Below are 19,268 nucleotides of genomic sequence, written 5' to 3'. Positions count from 1 at the left end.
GTTGCTTCGTCTCGCCGCGATCGTCCCCCGCCCCGGGGCGCGGCGCGGCCCCACGGCCACTCGTGGTGCTGCGTGGGGGGTGCGCGGCGCGGGGGGCGGCGGGGCCGTGGGGGGGGGCGCGGCGGCGGCGGCTGCTGCTCTCGTTCCTCCTGCCCCCCCGCTTCCCCGAGCCGCTGCAGTTCCTGCACTGTCGCCTCCGGCTCTGCCGCGCCGGGGCGGCCCGAGGCCGCGGGGATGGGCTGCCGCCGGTACGGGGCGGGGGGGTCCGGGAGGGGCCTGGGGGGGGGGGACACACCGGGAGTAGGGGGCACCGGGAACGGGGGGGGGCACGGGAGGGGAACGGGGGACAGCGGGAAGGTTGGGGGGGGGACTCGGGAGGGAACCGGGGACACACACGGGGACCGGGGGGCGACGGGAGGGGAACGGGGACACACCGGGAACGCGGTGGGGGGCGGCGGCCCCGGCCGGTCCCCGGTACCGGGAGGTGGCGGGACCCGGGACAAGAAGGCGCGGGGGGGGCGGTACCGGCAGTCCCAGTGGGGGGGTACTGGGAGCGGGGGGTGACCGGGGGGCACCGGCACCGGGGTGAAGCGGTGCCCCCCCCCCCCCGCCATGCAGTGCCGGGCGGAGCTCTGTCCCCGCCGGAGGGGCGGGGCCTCCGGGGCAGGTCCCGCCCCTCGGCCCCGCCCGCGGCCCCGCCCCGACCCCGCCCACGGCCGCGCCCTCCGCACCGTCACCCGCCCCATCGTGGTGACGCTCGGGCCCGTCGGCACCGCCGCGCCAGGTCCGGCCCCCCCCGGGCCCCTCAAACCCGGACCCCCAACCCCGGGACCCCCTGGAACCCCCCGGGCTCCCCCAAACCCTGGGACCCCCTGACCGGGACCCCCTGGGCTCCCCCAAACCCGGGACCCCAAACCCCGGGACCCCCTGACCGGGCCCCACCCCAAGCTCCGGGACCCTCTGGGACCCCCCGGCCCCCCAACCCCTGGTCCCCCCTTGGAACCCCTCCCGACCGAGACGCCCCCCCCCGGACCCCCCAAGCCCTCCGGGACCCCAACTGCCCCCCCCCCGGAATGCCCCCAGGAACCCACAACCGTCACCCCAAACACCCACGCCACCCCCCCCGAGACCCCCAATTCCCCCCGGCACAGTAGGGACCCCCCCTCCGCCGTGCCCCCCCATAAGCGCCTTCCCCCCCAGGTGCCCCCCGGTGCCGTTCCCGCCGCCACCCCCCTTTCTGCGACGCCCCCCGCCCCCCCCGCGGACCCCCCCTGCGGGTGAGTGGTCGCTTTGGGGGGAACGGGGGGGGGCACCCGGACACCGGGGCCCCCCCCGCGGAGGTGGGGGGAGGGTTGGGGGGGTGAGGGGTCCCTCTGACGCTGCCCCCCCCCCAGAGCCCGCCGTGCCCCCCGGGGCCGTGGCCGCCGTCTCCTTCGGGACCTTCGTGGTGGGGGCGGCCCTGGCGGGGGGGCTCTGGTTCGTCCACGGCCGCACAGGTGAGGGGACCCCCCCAAAACCGGGACCCTCCCTCAAAACGGGGCCCCACCCCAAAACCGGGACAACTCCCCCCAAACCGGGACACATCCCCAAAACCGGGACCCCCCCCAAAACCAGGACCCCCCCCCAAACCAGGACAACCCTCGAAACCAGGGCACCCCCCAAACAGGGACACACTCCCCAAACCGGGACCCCCACCCCCCCCACCCGCCCCCAAACCGGGACCCGTCCAAACTGGCCTCCCCCCTCAAAAGGCCCCTCTCCCAATGACCCCCCCCAACCCCTAGAGGTGACACCCCCCCGGGACCCCTCCCACAGGGATCCCCCCCCCTTTGTACCCCACCCCCGCGGGGGCCCCCCCGGGCTGTGTCACCCCCTTTAACCCCCTCCATGACCCCCTCAAGCCACCTGCCCCCCCATGGCCCCCCCCCAAGGCTGGACCCCCCCCCCCGCCCTCTCCCCTCATTGCTGACCCCCCCCCCTGCCCTCAGCTGCTCGCCGCCCCCCCCGGCCCCCCCCAGCTCCAGTGCTGCCCCCCAGCCCGGGGGGGGCCAGGTAACGGGGGGACTGAGGGATACTGGGGGCACTGGGAGGGGCCACTGGGAGGGCTGGGGTGGGAACTGGGAGGTAACTTGGGGCACTGGGAGCTCGGGGCAAGGGGGGTGACTGGCAATACTGTGGGATGCTGGGAACACTGTTGGGGGCACTGGGGTTACTGGAAGTACTGGGGGTGTACTGGAAAGACACTGGGAGTGATGCAGGGGAAACTGGGAGGGCACAGGCGGTAACTGGGAGCATGATCCTGGAGATACTGGGAGCATTGGGAGGGAATTGGAGGGGGATGGGGGTAACTGGTATCACTGGGATGGATGGGGGGAACTGGGAGGTAACTTGGGGCACGCTCAAGGGGGGCGTGGGGGGGAACTGGCAATACTGGGGGGCAACTGGGGGTGGCACTGGGGATACTGGGAGTACTGGAAAGATACTGGGAGCAATGGGAGGGAATCAGGGGGCACAGAGGGTAACTGGGGAGGTACTGGGACAGCACTGGGAACTCCGGGGGGGTAATTTGCAACATGGGGGGGGGCACTGGAAAGAGATACTGGGAGCAATGGGAGAGAATTGGGGGGGAACTGGGAGCACTGGGGGTACTGGGGGGGCACAAGCCTCCCCCCCCCCTCCCCAGCTCAGGACCACCGACCCGAAGCCGCCGCCCACCCGGCCCCCCCCAGCAGCACCCTGAGCCCAGACCCCCCCCCAGGACCCTCCCCCCTTGGGGGAGGGGGGCAAATAAAGGTGCTGCTGACCCCCCCATGTGGCTATCGGGGTCCCCTGGGTGGGGGGAGGCTGTTAAGGGGCAAATTCCAGGGATTTTGGGGCCTCAGCAGATTCTTGGGGGTGAATTCCAGAGGCTTTGGGGTCCTGGGGGGCCATTTTGGGGCCAATCTCCAGGATTTTGGGGCCTCAGCAGATTTTTGGGGGTGAATTCCAAGGGTTTTGGGGTCCTGGGGGGCCATTTTGGGGCCAATCTCAGGGATTTGGGGGTCTCAGCAGGGCTTTGGGGGTGGATTTGAGGCTTTGGGGGTCCCGCTGCCCCACAGCGTCTGTATTTCTCTGTACAGGGTATAAACAGCAGTGGGGGGTGGGGGGGGGGCAGGATCCGGCCACGGATCTGGGTGCCCCCCACCCCAAAATGTCCAGGATCTGGCCCCGCCGTGGGCGGTGTCAGGGTCCCCCCGTGTCCAGTATCCGTCCGGGGGCTTGGGGGGGGGCCATGGGGGGTGTCGGCTGGATCCGGGATCCGGCTGCTCCCTGGGATCCCGCCGTCCCCGGGAGATCACCGTGCGCAGGACCCGGCCGCGTCCGTGGGGGGGTGTCGGGGTGTGGGGGGACCCACGGCATCCAGGGGGGCACTGGGTCCGGGATCCAGCCTTGGGCTGCATCCTGGGGGGTCCCGTCGCGTCCTGGGATCCCTCTGTGAGCGGGATCCAGCTGTGAGCGGGATCCAGCAGTGCCCAGGATCCCTCTGTGAGCGGGATCCAGCTGTTCGGGGATCCAGCAGTGCCCAGGATCCCTCTGTGAGCAGGATCCAGCCCTTCAGGGATCCAGCGGTGCCCAGGATCCCGCCACAAGTGGAATCTGGCCATTCGGGGATCCAGCAGTTCCTGGGATCCCTCCATGAGCGGGATCCTGCTGTTCTGGCATCTGGTGGTGTCCGAGATCCCTCTGTGAGTGGGGTCCAGCCATTTGGGGATCCAGCACTGCCTCCATGAGCAGGAGCTTCCCGTTTGGAGATCCAGTGGTGCCCAGGATCCCTCTGCAAGTGGGATCTGGCCATTTGGGGATCCAGTGGTGCCTGGGATCCCTCTGTGAGTGGGATCCAGCCCTTCAGGGATCCAGCGGTGCCCAGGATCCCTCTGTGAGCGGGATCCAGCCATTTTGGGATCCAGTGGTGCCCGGGATCCCTCCGTCAGTGGGATCCAGCTGTTTGGGGATCCAGTGGTGCCCATGATTCCTCCATGAGCGGGATTCAGCCGTTTTGGGATCCAGTGGTGCCCGGGATCCCTCCGTGAGGGGGATCCAGCCATGCTCAGGGACCTGCCAGGGGCTTGGTCCAGCCCCAGGCCCAAGACCTTGACCTTCCCATGTCCAGATCCTGCCGTGGGCCCACGGGTGCCCTCAGTGTCCTCTGGGTGCTGTGGGGCCCATGGGTGTCCCTTAGTATCCCCTGGGGCCCGCGGGTGTCCCTGAAGTGTCCCCTGGGTGCTGTGGGGCCCCTGGGTGTGCCCCAGCGTCCCCTGGGTGCTGTGGGGCCCATGGGTGCCCCTTAGTGTCCTCCAGTGTCCCCTGGGTGCCACAGGACCCATAGGTGCCCTCAGTGTCCCCTGGGTGCCACAGGGGCCACGGGTGTTCCTCAGTGTCCCCTGGGTGGGCCCTTAGTGTCCCCTGGGTGCCATGGGGCCTGTGAGTGTCCCTTAAGTGTCCCCTGGGTGCTGTAGGGCCCCTGGGTGTCCCTCAGTGTCCCCTGGGTGTCCCCTGGGTGCCATGGGGCTGGCAGGTCCCCATGGGTGAGGGTCCCTGGGGTGGCTCCCGGGCTCGCTGGCATTGCTTGTCCCCCACGTCCCCGTGGATCCAGGTGCCATGGGTGCCCCCTCGGTCTCGCTGGCTGCTGCTGTCCCCTGTGTCCCCGATGTCCCCGTGGGTCACGGTGCCGTGGGTGCCCCCTCGGTCTCGCTGTCGCTGCTGTCCCCCATGTCCCCGAGGTCCCCGATGTCCCCGTGGGTCAGGGCGAAGGGTGGCAGCTCCTCATCGGAGGAACCCAGCGAGTCCTCGTCCCCCAGGCGTGTCCCCAGCCCCACCGCCCCGAAGGCCAGCGGCCCCCGCAGCAGCCGGATCTGCGGGGACAGGGGACAAGGGGACATGGGGACAAGGGACACAATGGGTGGTGGGACAAGGGACATAGGGACAAGGGACACGGGGACACGATGGGTGGTGGGACAAGGGGACGGGGACAAGGGACACGGGGACACGATGGGTGGTGGGACAAGGGGATGGGGACAAGGGATATGGGGACAAGGGACACGGGGACACGGTGGGTGGTGGGACAAGGGACATGGGGACAAGGGACACAGGGACACGACAGGTGGTGGGACAGAGGGACGGGGACAAGGGGACAAGGGCCAGGGTGGAGGACAAGACAGGGTGGGGGACAGAAGGGGACAAGGGACAGGAGGGGGAACCGGAGGGGACAAGGGCCAGCGGAGAAGGGGAGGAGGGAGGAGAGACGGGGGAGACACCGTCACCGGCCGCCCCTGTGCCGCGTGGCGCCCGGGGACATCGCCGCCGGCACCCGGGACATCGCCGCCGGCGCCCGTGCCCAGCGCAGCCCCAGTCGGGGACCGTCCCCGCGTGTCGCGGCCTTGGGGACGTCGGGGACCCTCCCCAGGGGAGGGTCCTTGAGGCATTGCATGGGTGCCAGACCTGGTATGGGGGGCCCCCAGCACCCATGGGTGCCCGATTACGGGTCCCCCAGCACCCACGGGTGCAGGGTACAGACCCCACAGCATCTGTGGGTACGGGATGAGGGTCCCTCAGCACCCATGGGTGCAGGACATGGGTGCTGCAGCATCCGTGAGTGCAGAATGTGGGTCCCCCAGCACCCATGGGTGCAAGGTACAGGTCTCCCCCCGCACCTGTGGGTGCAGCATGTGGGTCCCCCAGCACTCATGGGTGCAGGGTACAGGTCTCCCACCACCCGTGGGTGCAGGGTCGAGACCCCACAGCACCCGTGGGTGCAGCATGTGGGGCCCCCAGCACCCATGGGTGCAGGTTACAGGTCCCACAGCATCCGTGAGTGCAGAATGTGGGTCCCCCTGCACCCGTGGGTGCAGGTTACAGGTCTCCCAGCACCCACGGGTGCAGGATGTGGGTCCCTCAGCACCCGTGTGTGCAGGATGTGGGTTCCTCAGCACCCATGGGTGCAGGACATGGGTGCTGCAGCATCCGTGAGTGCAGAATGTGGGTCCTCTCGCACCCGTGGGTGCAGGTTACAGGTCTCCCAGCACCCATCGGTGCAGGATGTGGGTCCCTCAGCACCCATGGGTGCAGGACATAGGTGCTGCGGCATCCGTGAGTGCAGAATGTGGGTGCCCCAGCACCCGTGGGTGCAGGGCACAGGTCTCCCACCACCCGTGGGTGCGGGGTACAGAACCCACAGCATCTGTGGGTGCAGCGTACAGGGCCCCCAGCACCCGTGGGTGCAGCATGTGGGTCCCCCAGCACCCATGGGTGCAGGGTACAGGTCCTACAGCATCCGTGGGTGCAGCGTACAGGGCCCCCAGCACCCGTGGGTGCAGCATGTGGGTCCCCCAGCACCCATGGGTGCAGGGTACAGGTCCTACAGCATCCGTGAGTGCAGAATCTGGGTCCCCCAGCACCTGTGGGTGCAGGGTACAGACCCCGCAGCATCCGTGGGTGCAGGGTATGGGTCCCCCAGCACCCGTGGGTGCAGGACGTGGGTGCCACGGCACCCACGGTTGCCTTACCTCAGCCTTGAGCTCGTCGATGTGGTCCTTGAGCTGGCGGATGTACTGGGTGGCATCCGAGTGGTTGAGCTGCCCCTGGATCATGCCCTCCTCCCTCTGCGGGTGCGGGCGGGTCAGCGGGTGCCCGTCCCCTCCCTGTCACCCTGTCACCCCGTCCCCCTTGTCCCCCCCCGCCCTTGTCCCCTCCCTCACCTGAATCTCCAGCTCGGCGACGCGCTGTCGCATCTCAGCCAGGGCCGCCATGCTGTCAGCCTCACGCAGCCGCACTGCCATCACCTCCTCCTTGCTCTGGGGACACTCGTGTCACCCGGTGTCACCCCACTGCCACCCCTGTGCCACCCACCTCTGGGGGAGGCTCCAGCCCCTCCCTGTCCCCAGGGAGGAGGCAAGGTCAGTGGAGAGGGTGTTGGGGGTGTTGGGGACCCCCTTGGAGGGGACATGGGGACACTACAGGAGGGGACACTGGGACCCCATGGGAGGGGACATGGGGACCCTCTAAGAGGTGACACATTGATCCCCCTGGAGGAGACATGGGGTCCCTGTTGGAGGGGACATGGGGACCTCATGTGAGGGGACGTGGGGACCCTCTAAGGTGACACATTGACCCCCTTGGAGGGGACATGGGGACCCTCTAAGGTGACACATTGACCCCCTTGGAGGGGACACGGGGATGCCATGGAATGGGACACTGTGACCCCCCTGGAGGGGACACAGGGACCCCACAGGAGGGGACATGGGGATCCTCTAAGGTGACACATTGACTCCCCCTCTGGAGGGGACATGGGGACCCCGTGGGAGGGGACATGGGGACCCTCTAAGGTGACACATTGACCCCCTTGGAGGGGACACGGGGACGCCATGGAACGGGACACTGTGACCCCCCTGGGACTCCACAGGAGGGGACATGGGGACCCTCTAAGGTGACACATTGACCCCCTTGGAGGGGACATGGGGACCCTCTAAGGTGACACATTGACCCCCTTGGAGGGGACACGGGGACGCCATGGAACGGGACACTGTGACCCCCCTGGGACTCCACAGGAGGGGACATGGGGACCCTCTAAGGTGACACATTGACCCCCTTGGAGGGGACATGGGGACCCTCTAAGGTGACACATTGACCCCCTTGGAGGGGACACGGGGACGCCATGGAACGGGACACTGTGACCCCATGGGAGGGGACACAGGGACCCCACAGGAGGGGACATGGGGACCCTCTAAGGTGACACATTGACCCCCCGGGAGGGGACACGGGGACCCCACGGGACAGGACACCGTGACCGCCCGGGAGGGGCGGTGGGTGTCCCCATCGGAGGGCCCGGGAGTGTCCCCGGGGAGGTGACGGAGGGTGTCCCCAGGGCGCCCCACCTTGCACTGGGCCTCGGCGTGTTTGCGGTGGCTCTCGCTGAGCTGCGCCTGCAGCCCCTTGCTCTGCGCCGCCGCCAGCCGCAGCTGCTCCCGCAGCCCCGCGCACGTCTGCTCCGCCCGGCCCAGCACCGTGCGCTGGATCTGGCCCTGCGGGGGACACGACTGTCACCGCCCCGGCCCTGTCACCGGCCCCCGGCTGGCCCTGGCTGGGGGACGGGGCTGTCACCCCCCTCTCCCCCCCATCAGCTCCCGCAGCCCCACGCAGCTCTGCTGCGCCCGCATCTGGCCCTGGGGGTGCAGGCACCCAGCACCCACGGAGCCAGCACCACCCAGTCCAGCACCCAGGACCCCAGCACCCCCAGCCCAGCACCCAGGACCCCAGCACCCCCCAGTCAGGATGCGGCCCGGGCTCTGACCTGCGTCTCCAGCTGCAGCACCCGCTGGCGCAGCGCCCGCAGCCCCAGTTCAGCACCCAGGACCCCAGCACCCCCAGCCCAGCACCCACAACCCCAGCACCCCCCAGTCAGGATGCGGCCCGGGCTCTGACCTGCGTCTCCAGCTGCAGCACCCCCAGTTCAGCACCCAGGACCCCAGCAACCCCCAGTCAGGATGCGGCCCGGGCTCCGACCTGCGTCTCCAGCTGCAGCACCCGCTGGCGCAGCGCCCGCAGCCCCAGTCCAGCACCCAGGACCCCAGCACCCCCAGCCCAGCACCCAGGACCCCAGCACCCCCCAGTCAGGATGCAGCCCGGGCTCTGACCTGCGTCTCCAGCTGCAGCACCCCCAGTTCAGCACCCAGGACCCCAGCACCCCCCAGTCAGGATGCGGCCCGGGCTCTGACCTGCGTCTCCAGCTGCAGCACCCGCTGGCGCAGCGCCCGCAGCTCGGCCTGGGCCTGGGCCTCCCGCAGCCGCGCCGCCACCACGGCCTCCTGCAGCGCGTTGGCGTTGCTCCGCCGCGGGGACTCCTTCCAGCGCCCGCTTGCCCGGCCCGCCTGTGCCCCCGCACCCGTTAGACACCCGCTGGGTGGGACACGGCTGCCCCCCATGGAGGGGCCGGGTGGCAGGACGAGGGACCCGGGTGGGCAGGAAGGGACAGAGGCGTTGGGACGAGGGACACAGGTGGTGGGGAGGGGACCCAGATGTTGGGACAAGGGACCTAGGTGGCCAGGAGGGAACAGAGGTGGCTGGGAGGGGACCCAGGTAGTCGGGGGGGGGCCCAGATGTTGGGACAAGGGACCCAGGTGACCAGGAAGGGACCCAGGTGACCAGGAAGGGATGCAGGCGTCAGGACAAGGGTCCCAGGTGACCAGGAAGGGATCCAGGTGACAAAGAAGGGACCCAGGTGACAAAGAAGGGACCCAGGCATCAGGACAAGGGTCCCAGGTGACCAGGAAGGGACCCAGATGTTGGGACAAGGGACCCAGGTGACCAGGAAGGGACCCAGGTGACCAGGAAGGGACCCAGATGTTGGGACAAGGGACCCAGGTGACCAGGAAGGGACCCAGGTGACCAGGAAGGGACCCAGATGTTGGGACAAGGGACCCAGGTGACCAGGAAGGGACCCAGGTGACAAAGAAGGGACCCAGGCATCAGGACAAGGGACCCAGGTGACCAGGAAGGGACCCAGGCATCAGGACACGGGTCCCAGGTAGCTGAGAGGGGACGCAGGTATCCGGGGGACACCCAGGTGACATCGGGGGGGACGCGGGCGTCGGGGTCCTTACCTGCCAGCTGTCACTAAGGTCCTTCACCTGCTGCTGCAGCTCCGTCAGCGACTTGACGGCCTCGGCCTCGCGCAGCGCCAGCGCCTGCAGCTCCTCCTGCAGCCGCACCACGTTGTCCTCGTCCGGCAGCAGGCTGTTCCTCTGCGGGGACAACGGGGGACATCGGTGGGGACACGCCAGGGCAGGGACATCGCGGGGCAGTGGCACTGGAGGTTGGCAGGGACACCTCGGGTGGTGACACGGGATGTCACGGGGGACAGCTCGGGGTGGCGGCGCTGGCTGTCGGCAGGGACACTCCAGAGTGGTGGCACTGGGGGCATTGTGGGGAGATGACAGGGGACATTAAGGACAAGGGAACCCCTGGGGACACTCATGTCCCCAAGGCCACTTGTGTGACACTCTCCACCCCCAGGGCCAGTCCTGTGACCATCCCCAGGGCCACCCACATGACTGTCCCCGTCCCGGGGACCACTCGTGTGACACTCCCCATCCCCAGGGCCACTCGTGGGGCCGCCCCCGTCCCCAAGGCCACCCAAAGTGACACCCACGAGCGTCCCCGTCACCTTCTCCATGTCGAGGACTTTATCCTGCATCTCCTTGAGGGCGCCGAGGGTCTCGCTCTCCCGCAGCCGCGACTGCTCCAGCTCCGTCTCCAAGTGGGTGACAAACTCCTCGCTGAAGCGCGGGTTCCCCTGCCACCGTCCCCAAACGCGTCACCCGCGGGGCGCAATACCCGCTGCGCCCGTTCCCCGCGGCGGCGGCACCCGAATCCGGGCTGCGGTGGGGCGCAAATTGAAAGAGTGACGCGTGGGGGGGATACGGGGACGTTTGGGGACGTTTGGGGACACCGACCTGCTGGTCCTGCAGCTGCCGGATGGTGGTCTGGGCGCGCTGCAGGTTCTCGGTGGCCGAGGTGCAGCGTTGCTTCACCACCGCCAGCTCCCGCTTGATGATGTAGTTCTCCTCTGCCTCCTGCGCCCGTGTCACCTGGCCCTGGGGACAGCGGGGACGTGTCACCGCCGTGGCATGGCGCGCCCGGTTCTGCCCCCCAGCGTGTCACTGGGAGGGGTGCGGTGGCGGTGGTGGGGTGGTGGGGACAAGGGGGGGATGCTGGGGACATGGGGTGATGGTGGGGACAAGGGGGTGGCACCAGGGACGAGGGGTGACGTCAGTCCCGCAGCGGGTGAGGCTGGGGACAAGGCAGTGACGCTGGGGACAAGGGGGTGACGCCAGCCCCACAGAGAGGTGATGCCAGGGGTGAGGGGGTGACACCAGCCCCTGTCCCCGCAGTGGGTGACGGCAGGGACGAGGGGGTGACAACAGAGCGATGCTGGCCCTGTGGCAGGTGACACTGGGGACAAGATGGGTGACGCTGGGGATGAGGAGGTGATGCCAGCCCCACGGCAGGTGACACCAAGGAGAAGCGGGTGACACCAGCCCCATAGGGTGACCCCAGCCCCACGGCAGGTGACACCAAGGACAAGGAGGTGACACCAGCCCCATGGGGACCACCAGGGGCCATTTTGTCCCCTCAGAGCCGCTCTCACCCCACAACCCATGACCTTCCACTCAAAACCCACATATTTTGGTCAAACTCATCAAAACGGTGGCTTTTACCCCATCTTAGCCAGTCTCTGCCCCCAAGTGCCACCGTGCCACCCCCCACTTTTCCCTGAGCCCCCAAATGGGCTGAAATCCCCCCATTTTCACCAACTGCCCCCAAATCCTCCTTCCCTCCCACCCCCCAGAGCGGGGAAGGTGCACGGGAGCCTCCGGAAAAGCAGGAAAAAGGGCAAATCCTCCCCAAACGAGCCAGACGCAGACGGGCTGGGAAGCAAAAGGGGGAAGAAAAGGGTTAAAACACAGCAGAAAAGAGAAAAATAGCTATTTTTGACGCTACCTGGATGAGCCTGTCGGCGAGAGCCGCGCTCTCCTGCGGCCGCCGGCGGCGAAGTGAGGGAAAGAGAGGAGAGACGTAACGAGATAAACGAAGGAGACGGAGGCAGCGACAGAAGCCACGAGGTGGAGGCACCCGGCAACCTTCCCGCGCAGTATCGGGCCCCGTTTTGGGGTGTTTTCCAAGGATTTTAGCTCTTTTTCCCCCGTGCCAGGGGGTAAACATAGCGATGGTGGTGTTTTGCCCTAAAACGGAGCGTTTTCAACTTCCCAGAGGGAGACTTTGTGCGGAAAAATGATGAAGCAGCCGCTCGCTGGACTTAAATCTCCTTTTTTTGTAGCAAAATGGTGCTGGGAGGGGAGATTTTGGGGGTACGGCCCATAAAAGGGGTGCTGGAGCTTGCAGGGTTGCACTCACGGGTGCTGGGATCTCTGGCCAGTGGTGGCATGGGTGCATGAGTTTGGGGTGCTCCGGGGGATATTTTGGGTGCTCCAGGGGGGGTTGGGTGCCCCCAGGGGGGTTTTGGGGTGCCAGTCGTGGGGCTCACCTTCTCCAGGGTTTCGATGCGCTGTTTCAGCAGGCGGTTCTCGGTGCGGAGGCGCTGGGGGGGGCAAAAATGGGGAGGAATAAGTCCCGGGGAGGGGGTTTGATGTCCCCAGGGGGGTCGCTGAGCCTGGGGACAGCACGGGGACAGCGGGACGTGGGGGTAAAGTGGCCCCGGGGATGGGTCAGGTGGCCCTGGGATGGCTTACATGGCTCTGGGGACAGGCTAAGTAGCCCTGGGGACAGCTTAAATGGCCCTGGGGGTGGCTCATAGTGGCTCCAGGATGGCTTACATAGCCCCAGGGACAGGCTAAATGTCCCCACGGACGGGTGAAAGTGGCTCTGGGATGGCTCAAACTGCTCTGCAACAGGTCAAGTGACCCCAGGATGGCTTAAGTGGCCTTTGGGGACACCTTAAATGGCCCTGGGATGGGTCATAATGGCCCCAGGATGGCTTAAATAGCCCCGGGGATGGACTAAACTGTCCCAGCAGGTCTCAAGTGGCCCCAGGGATGGGTCAAAAGGTGCTGGGGACAGGCTAAATGGTACCCAGGATGGGCTAAGTGGCCTTGGGGACAGTTTCAATGGCCGTGGGATGGGTCAAAGCAATCCCAGGATGGCTTAGATGGCCCCAGGGATGGGTCAAGCTGTCCCAGGATGGCTCAAGTGGGACTGGGGATGGGCTAAGCCCTCTCAGGGATGGGTCAAGTGGCTCCAGTGAGAGGCTGAGCCACGCTGATGTGGCTCAAGCAGCCCCAGGAATGGACTACATGGCCCTGGGATGGCTCAAAGTGGCCCCAGGATGGCTCAGATGGTCCTGGGGATAGGCTAAGCCATCCCAGGATGGCTCAAACAGCTCTGGGAATGGGTCAAGTGGCCCTAGGATGGGCCAACGTGGCTCCAGGACGGCTTAGATGGCCACAAGGATGGGCTAAGCCATGCCAGGAAGGCTCAGCTGGCCCTGGGGATGGGCCAAGTGGCCATGAGGATGGCTCAAGCACCTCCAGGAGACCAACACTTGACTTGTCTCACCTTGATCTCGATCTGCTCCTCCATCTCTTTGTTCTTGATGGCGGCATACTCCTTCTCCAGCCTGCTCAGGACATGGGGACAGGCTGGGACACGAGGATGGGGACCAGACACCCTGGCCCTACACCCACGGCTGCTGGGGGAACCCCATCCAAGCACAGGAACCCGTCTCCCCGTCTCACCTCTTCATCTTCTTGGGGTTGTACTTGACCTGGAAGGCCCTGAGGATGAGCTTGTCGGGGCAACTGTCGAATTGGTGTGGGATGACCTTCTGGAAGTACTGCAGGTACAGAGACCAGCCGTGAAACACGGCCCCGAAACACAGGCCATTGCTTAAACCAGCCCCAAAGCAGGGCCCGTTGCGTAAAACCAGCCCCAAAGTAGGGCCCGTTGGATAAATCTGCCCCAAAACACACTCTTGTTGCATAAATCCACCCCAAAATACAACCTACTGCATAAACCAGCCCCAAAATATGGCCCATCATGTAAACCTAAAATACAGCCCTTTGCATAAATCCACCACAAAATATGGCTTGTTGCATAAATTGGCCCCAAACACATCCAGCTGGGAGAAACACGCCCCAAAATATTAAATCTGGGGTAAATCTGCCCAAACCTACATCCTCTTGGAAATATCTGCCCAAAAATACATCCCCTCGGATGTTCTGTTGGACAAATCCACCCCAACATACATCCTGTTGCCTAAATCCATGCCAAAACACATCCCATTGGAGGAATCTGTCCAAAACCACATCCTGTTGGACAAATCCACCCCAAAACACATCCTGTTAGACTAAGCCATCCCGAAACACATCCCGTAGGCTAAATCTACCCCAAAAACCACCGGCAGGTACCTGGGACATGCCCTCCATGTCGAGTTGGACGAGCTCAGCCTGGTTGAACTGCAGCAGTGCCATCCCCACGCGGAAGACGATCTCCAGCCCCTGCAGGAAGGGCCCACGCTTGATCCCACACCATCACCTTTCCCACCTGGGATTTGGGGTTTTTCTCCCCAAAACCAGACTGGCTGGCGCGGGAAAACGTTTCCACATCCAAGTGGAAAACGTGGCTGTGGAAAATCCCTTTGTGATTCATGGTGTTGGCCACAGCCCCGTTACCTCGTACATGAAGATGTCAAAGACGCGTGTGGCCACGGGAAGAGGGAAGGTGGTGAGGAAGAGGGTGAGGAACCAGGACGAGGCGTACATGGAGGTGAGGAAGCTCTGCGAGCGGAAGTGGATGTTCAGCTCCGGCAGCTGCTCCTGGATGTGAGAAATGGGGGAAATGAAGAGAAATGGGGAATGGTGGATGTTTTTAGGGGTCATTCATGGCTGCTGAGGTTTGAGCAGGTCCACGAGGTCTTGTGGAGGTCCCTGAGGGGCTTCATGGAAGGCCTCTTGGTGGTGGGGGCTCGTGGATGGTCCCCAGGATCTCATGGATGTCCCTCAGGGCATTTTGTGGATGGTCCCTGGGGTTTCTCATGGATGGTTCCTTTGGGTGTCTCACAGATGGTCCCCAGGGTCTCACAGATGGTCCCTGGGGCATCTCATGGAGGTGCCCTGGGGTCTCACCGATACCCCCAGGGGATGTTGTGGACGTCCTTGGGGTCTCACTGATGTCCCCCTTGAGAAATGATGGATGGTCCTCAGAGCATCTCATAGACGTCCCCAGGATCTGTGTTGCTGGACACGAGCTCCATTGGAGGAACCCATTTCTCCCAAGAGCTGCCACCTCACTCCTACCTCTCCCTGTCCTTGTCCCCTGGCTCTACTCATCGACTCCCACCACCCCGAGCTTTTTGTGGGGCGTGGGGTGGTGCCTACCTGCAGCATGTACTCAAACTGGTAGATGCAGAGCCCCAGCTCGGCCATGCTGGGTTTGAAGAGCTCCCGTAATCGGTACTCCTGCATCAGCCTCACGAACACGCAGAAGGCCTCTTCCTCGGGCATCTGAAGACCCAAAGGGACACGAATTCCCCCTTAAACCTCTGCTGGCAGCTCCGGACACGGAGCCTCTTCCCATCAGGTGATGGGATGTGCCGGGAGCTGTCCCTGGGTGAAGGGAGCAAACCCATTTGAAACCCATCGGGAGTAAGTGGGATGGTGGGAACGAGCCCATTTTGTTCCAGAGAATCAAGAAAAAGGCTCCCATTTCCCAACCCTGCTCTACCACACTGTCTCCGGAGGGTGTTAAAAACCCATCAGCAGTTCCTCCTCACCCTGGGGTCATCACAAACCTGCATGAGCAGCAGTCCCACGATGAAGGCGCTACCCTGGCAGTATCCGACCTCCCGGTCCACCAGTGAATAGGCCTCGAAGGAGGAAAAAAATTCAAAATAAATATATATGTGGGCAGGGGGACTGGCTGGGCCACCATCCCTGTTTGCTGTGAGAGGTCAACAGTGGAGGGAAGCCTTGACCATGGCATCAAAAATAGCTTTTTTTTGCTTGACAACACCTCCTGGGAGCACGATGTTGCTCCACACTTGAATTTAGACCCCAAAATACTCAACTATTTGTTTCTTAATTCAGAATAAAACTCAACAGGAAAAATGAGGTCTGGGACAGATGAGGAACGAGGTTCCTTTGCGAGGAAAGGGCTGTTGCGCTGCAAGAAGTGATGGTTCCGGGAGTTTGTGGTGGAAACCAAACCCATCAAAAATTAATATCCAGTTAAAACAGCTTCAAAACCTGAAGCGGTGCCTGGGCTGTGGCCAAGATCCGTCGACATTCCAGGAAAGACGTTACCTTCATGACGTTGAAGAGCACCTCCTGGCCCAGACTGTCCTGTCCCTTGAAGAACTCGTGCTCTGGGTAGGTGCGGGCGATATCCCGTCGGATGAGCTTCTCGCAGGGAGAGGACATCTTGAGCAGCTCCGAATATTGGTTTTTGACGGGCATGTCGGTGGCACTGCAGAGCAGCTGCCAGACGATGGCACGAAAGTGGTGGGGGATCCCTTTGCGGATGAGCTCCTGAGGAAAAATGGGGCAAAAACCTGAAAAAATGGGTTTCAAGAAGATGGGGAAGTTCCTTTTGGATGGGGAGATATCATCCTGTCCCGGCACGGGGAAGATCATGCTGCAGATTTTTGCAGCGGGGTTAAAATATAATTAAAAATAAAGCAGTTTCCTCACCTTCAGCAGCTTCTCCTTCTTCTTCCTCCACTCGTCCCACTCGTTGACGATGCGGCCCCAGAGGATCCAGGTGTCCTCCTCGAGGTGGCTGAGGTTGGAGGAGGCCGAGGAGCTGGAGACCAAGGAGGAGCCACTGTTCCTTCGCGAGCCGTTCATGGAGCGCATCGACTTGGAGTCAGCCTCCAGTAGCCTGTGAGAGACCAAGATAGCCCCCAAAAAGCCCCAAAGGAGGAGAGAGCCCCAAAAACTGCCTGAAAAGAGGAGACATTCCCCCCAAAACAGCCCTCAAGGAGAAGAGAGTCCCCCCAAATGGTCCCAAAAAAGGAGATATTCTCCCAAAACAGCCTCCAAGGAGAAGAGATTCCCCCAAAATGGTCCCCAAAAAAGAGATACTCCCCCCAAACAGCCCTAAAGGAAGAGAGATTTGCCCAAAACTGTGCTAAAAGAGGAGAGATTCCCCCCAAACAGCAGATAGTCCCCCCAAATGCCCCAAAGAAAGAGATATTCCCTGAAAATTGCTCCAAAGGAGGAGATATTCCCCCCAAACCACTCCAAAAGAAGAGATATTCCTCCAAAACTGCGCCAAAGGAGGAGATACTCCCCCAAACAGCCACAAAGGAGAAAAGAGTCCCCCAAAACGGTCCCAAAACAGGAGATATTCTCCCCAAATACCCCAAATGAGGAGTTTCCACAAAAACCATGCTAAAAGAGGAGAGATTCCCCCCAAACCACCCCAAACAAGCAGATATTCCCCCAAAGCCACCCCAAAGGAGGAGATATTCCCCCTCAAAATGCCCCAAAGGACTAGAGATCCTCCAAAACCACTCCAAAAAAGGAGATATTCCCCCAAAACCACCCCAAAGAAGGAGATATTCCCCCCAAAATACCCGAAAGGAGGACAGATTCCTCCAAAACCGTGTCAGAAGAGGAGAGATACCCCCCAAACAAAGAGATGTTGCCCCAAAGCCACCCCAAAGGAGTAGATATACACCCAAAATGCCCCAAAGGAGGAGAGATTCCACCAAAACCACTCCAAAAAAGGAGATCTTCCCCCAAAACCACCCCAAAGAAAGAGATATTCCCCCAAGACTGCCCCGAAGGAGGAGATATTCCCCCCCAAATGCCCCAAAGGATGAGAGATTCCTCCAAAACTACTCCAAAAAAAGAGATATTCCCCCAAAACCACTCCAAAGAAGGAGATATTCCCCCCAAAATACCCCAGAGGAGGACAGATTCCCCCAACACCATGTTAAAAGAGGAGAGATACCCCCCAAACACGGAGATACTGCCCCAAAGGAATAGATATTCACCCAAAATGCCCCAAAGGAGGAGAGATTCTGCCAAAACCACTCCAAAAAAGGAGATACTTTCCCAAATCACCCCAAAACAGCACCCAGATGCGCTATTTGCCCGGACCAGATCCCAACAACTGCCCAGAGGTTTCTTTAATGAATTCGCTTAAAAAAAAGATTTCCAATGGGTTTTTTTTACCCCAAGAGTCAATTTGCTTAAAAAATGACTTTGCAGGGAAATTTGCATTTCAGGGCTTGATTTTAACACCGGTTTAATGCCAGGGACGGAGCTTTTTGCCCGGTATTTTGGCAAAGTGAGCCTGAGGGCTTGTTTCCCATCACGAGCGAGTTTAAAACCCACCACCAAAGCGGGTGGGTTTATTATTTATTATTTCCAAACAGCTGCTTTCTTCCAGAAATCCCCTTTGCCTGCCTGAATGAGCAAACCCTGCTGCTTTCAAAGAGAAAAATATAACCTTGAAAATAATAAACCGGCGTGTTTTCGCCCCGGCTGGACTGATGCTTGGGGGAAGCGGCTCGTTGTCGTCCAGCCTCTTTGATTTTACGGGAAACGCTTAAAAAAAAGGACGATAAAAAGACCCAACGAGGGCAAATATCGCCCGGCACTCACCGATTTTGCTCCTCCAGCTTTGCCAGCAGCTCCAGTTCGTCGGGGCTGAGGTTTTCCGAGTCGGAGGTGGGCGAACACGCCGGGGCCGAGTTGACGGAGGAGAGGGCTTCGTGGGAGGACGAATCGGGGCTGATGGCCGGTGACGCCATGGCGGCGGGGGCCGGCAGCGCGCCGAGTCCGCAGGGATTTCGGGGTCTCACCTGGAAAGCCGAGCGGCAGTGTGAGCGGGACGTGACCCCCCTCTCCGGCTTATCCTCCTCACCACATCGCTTCAAATCTCTTAAACTCCCCCGTTTTAGCTAATCTGATAGGAAATAGGATGCGCGCGTCGCTCAGTTTGCAACCCACCCAGATATTCACTTAATTCCCTAAAAAAAACCCCATTTCAGCCCAGATTTCACGTCAAGCCGGGTTTAAGCGCGTCGTCCCGTGTCTGCCCTAAATGAGTTGAATTAAATTAGCCTAAAACCTGGAATTTTGGGAAGGAACAGGCCGACATGGGAAGAGAGGATTTACAGAAAGCTGTGCTCGCTGTGGATTTGCTTTAGGGGTTGACAGCCCCCAGTTTGCCCGTTTTGGTGATGGTTTACAGAAAAATGCCTTCCCGGGGAGGAACGAGTCCTGATTTGGGATTGGAAGGACTGGCAGAAATGGGGGGGGAAACGGTGGGTTGAGGAGTGCTGCGAAAAGAGGGGTTCAAATGTCTCCAGCTGGGGGATCGTCAGGGCTTGGGATCCTCCAAGGAAGCTGCAGCCTTTTTTGGGCTGAAAAACTCTCCTTCTGGTGAAAAAACGCTGCTGAAGACTGGCTAAATGAAGCCACAGTCGCTGCTGTGGCCAAAGGGGATGTAGAAAGCGGAGGAAAGAAGGAAAATGCAGCAGCGCCTGAAGGATGCGCCGCGAATGTGTGATTTACCTGCTTTGGGCTTAATTTGCTCTTTGTGTAGATTAAGCTATAAAAGCGGAGAGGTTTTAACCAAAAAGCCACATTTCTGACCCTTTTTTGGGGGGAAAAACAGGCCAGCGGAGCAAAACGAGCTCAGAAGAGAACAGAGCGACAAAGGGGAGCCCTGCAAGCGCAGCCGTACCGCAAACGGGGAAAATCCCG

At 62.6% G+C, this 19,268-nt stretch overlaps 1 protein-coding gene across 2 annotated transcripts; it reads right to left on the bottom strand.

Moving 5' to 3' along the window:
- Window positions 1-4,378: 4,378 nt before the first annotated feature.
- On the bottom strand, window positions 4,379-18,493 carry EVI5L (ecotropic viral integration site 5 like). 2 transcript variants are annotated; one of them, XM_082012185.1, is made up of 19 exons: window positions 18,162-18,493; window positions 16,239-16,428; window positions 15,852-16,076; window positions 15,341-15,415; window positions 14,928-15,053; window positions 14,223-14,366; window positions 13,959-14,048; window positions 13,287-13,384; window positions 13,108-13,168; window positions 12,080-12,133; window positions 11,536-11,568; window positions 10,488-10,628; window positions 10,199-10,327; window positions 9,636-9,776; window positions 8,751-8,903; window positions 7,911-8,057; window positions 6,735-6,830; window positions 6,543-6,638; window positions 4,379-4,892 (listed from the first exon to the last, which is right to left on the bottom strand). In XM_082012185.1, the coding sequence occupies exons 1-19, from the start codon at window positions 18,308-18,310 to the stop codon at window positions 4,701-4,703; spliced, it is 2,340 nt and encodes a 779-aa protein (XP_081868311.1). In that variant the 5' UTR covers window positions 18,311-18,493; the 3' UTR covers window positions 4,379-4,700. The 2 variants fall into 2 exon arrangements, with proteins under 2 accessions (XP_081868311.1, XP_081868312.1); XM_082012186.1 differs by lacking the exon at window positions 11,536-11,568.
- Between the last annotated feature and the right edge of the window lie 775 nt (window positions 18,494-19,268).

Source organism: Phaethon aethereus (genome assembly GCF_964289735.1).
Source record: "Phaethon aethereus genome assembly, chromosome: 32".
NCBI lineage: Eukaryota > Metazoa > Chordata > Aves > Phaethontiformes > Phaethontidae > Phaethon > Phaethon aethereus.
This window is presented reverse-complemented; position numbering and strand designations above follow the sequence as displayed.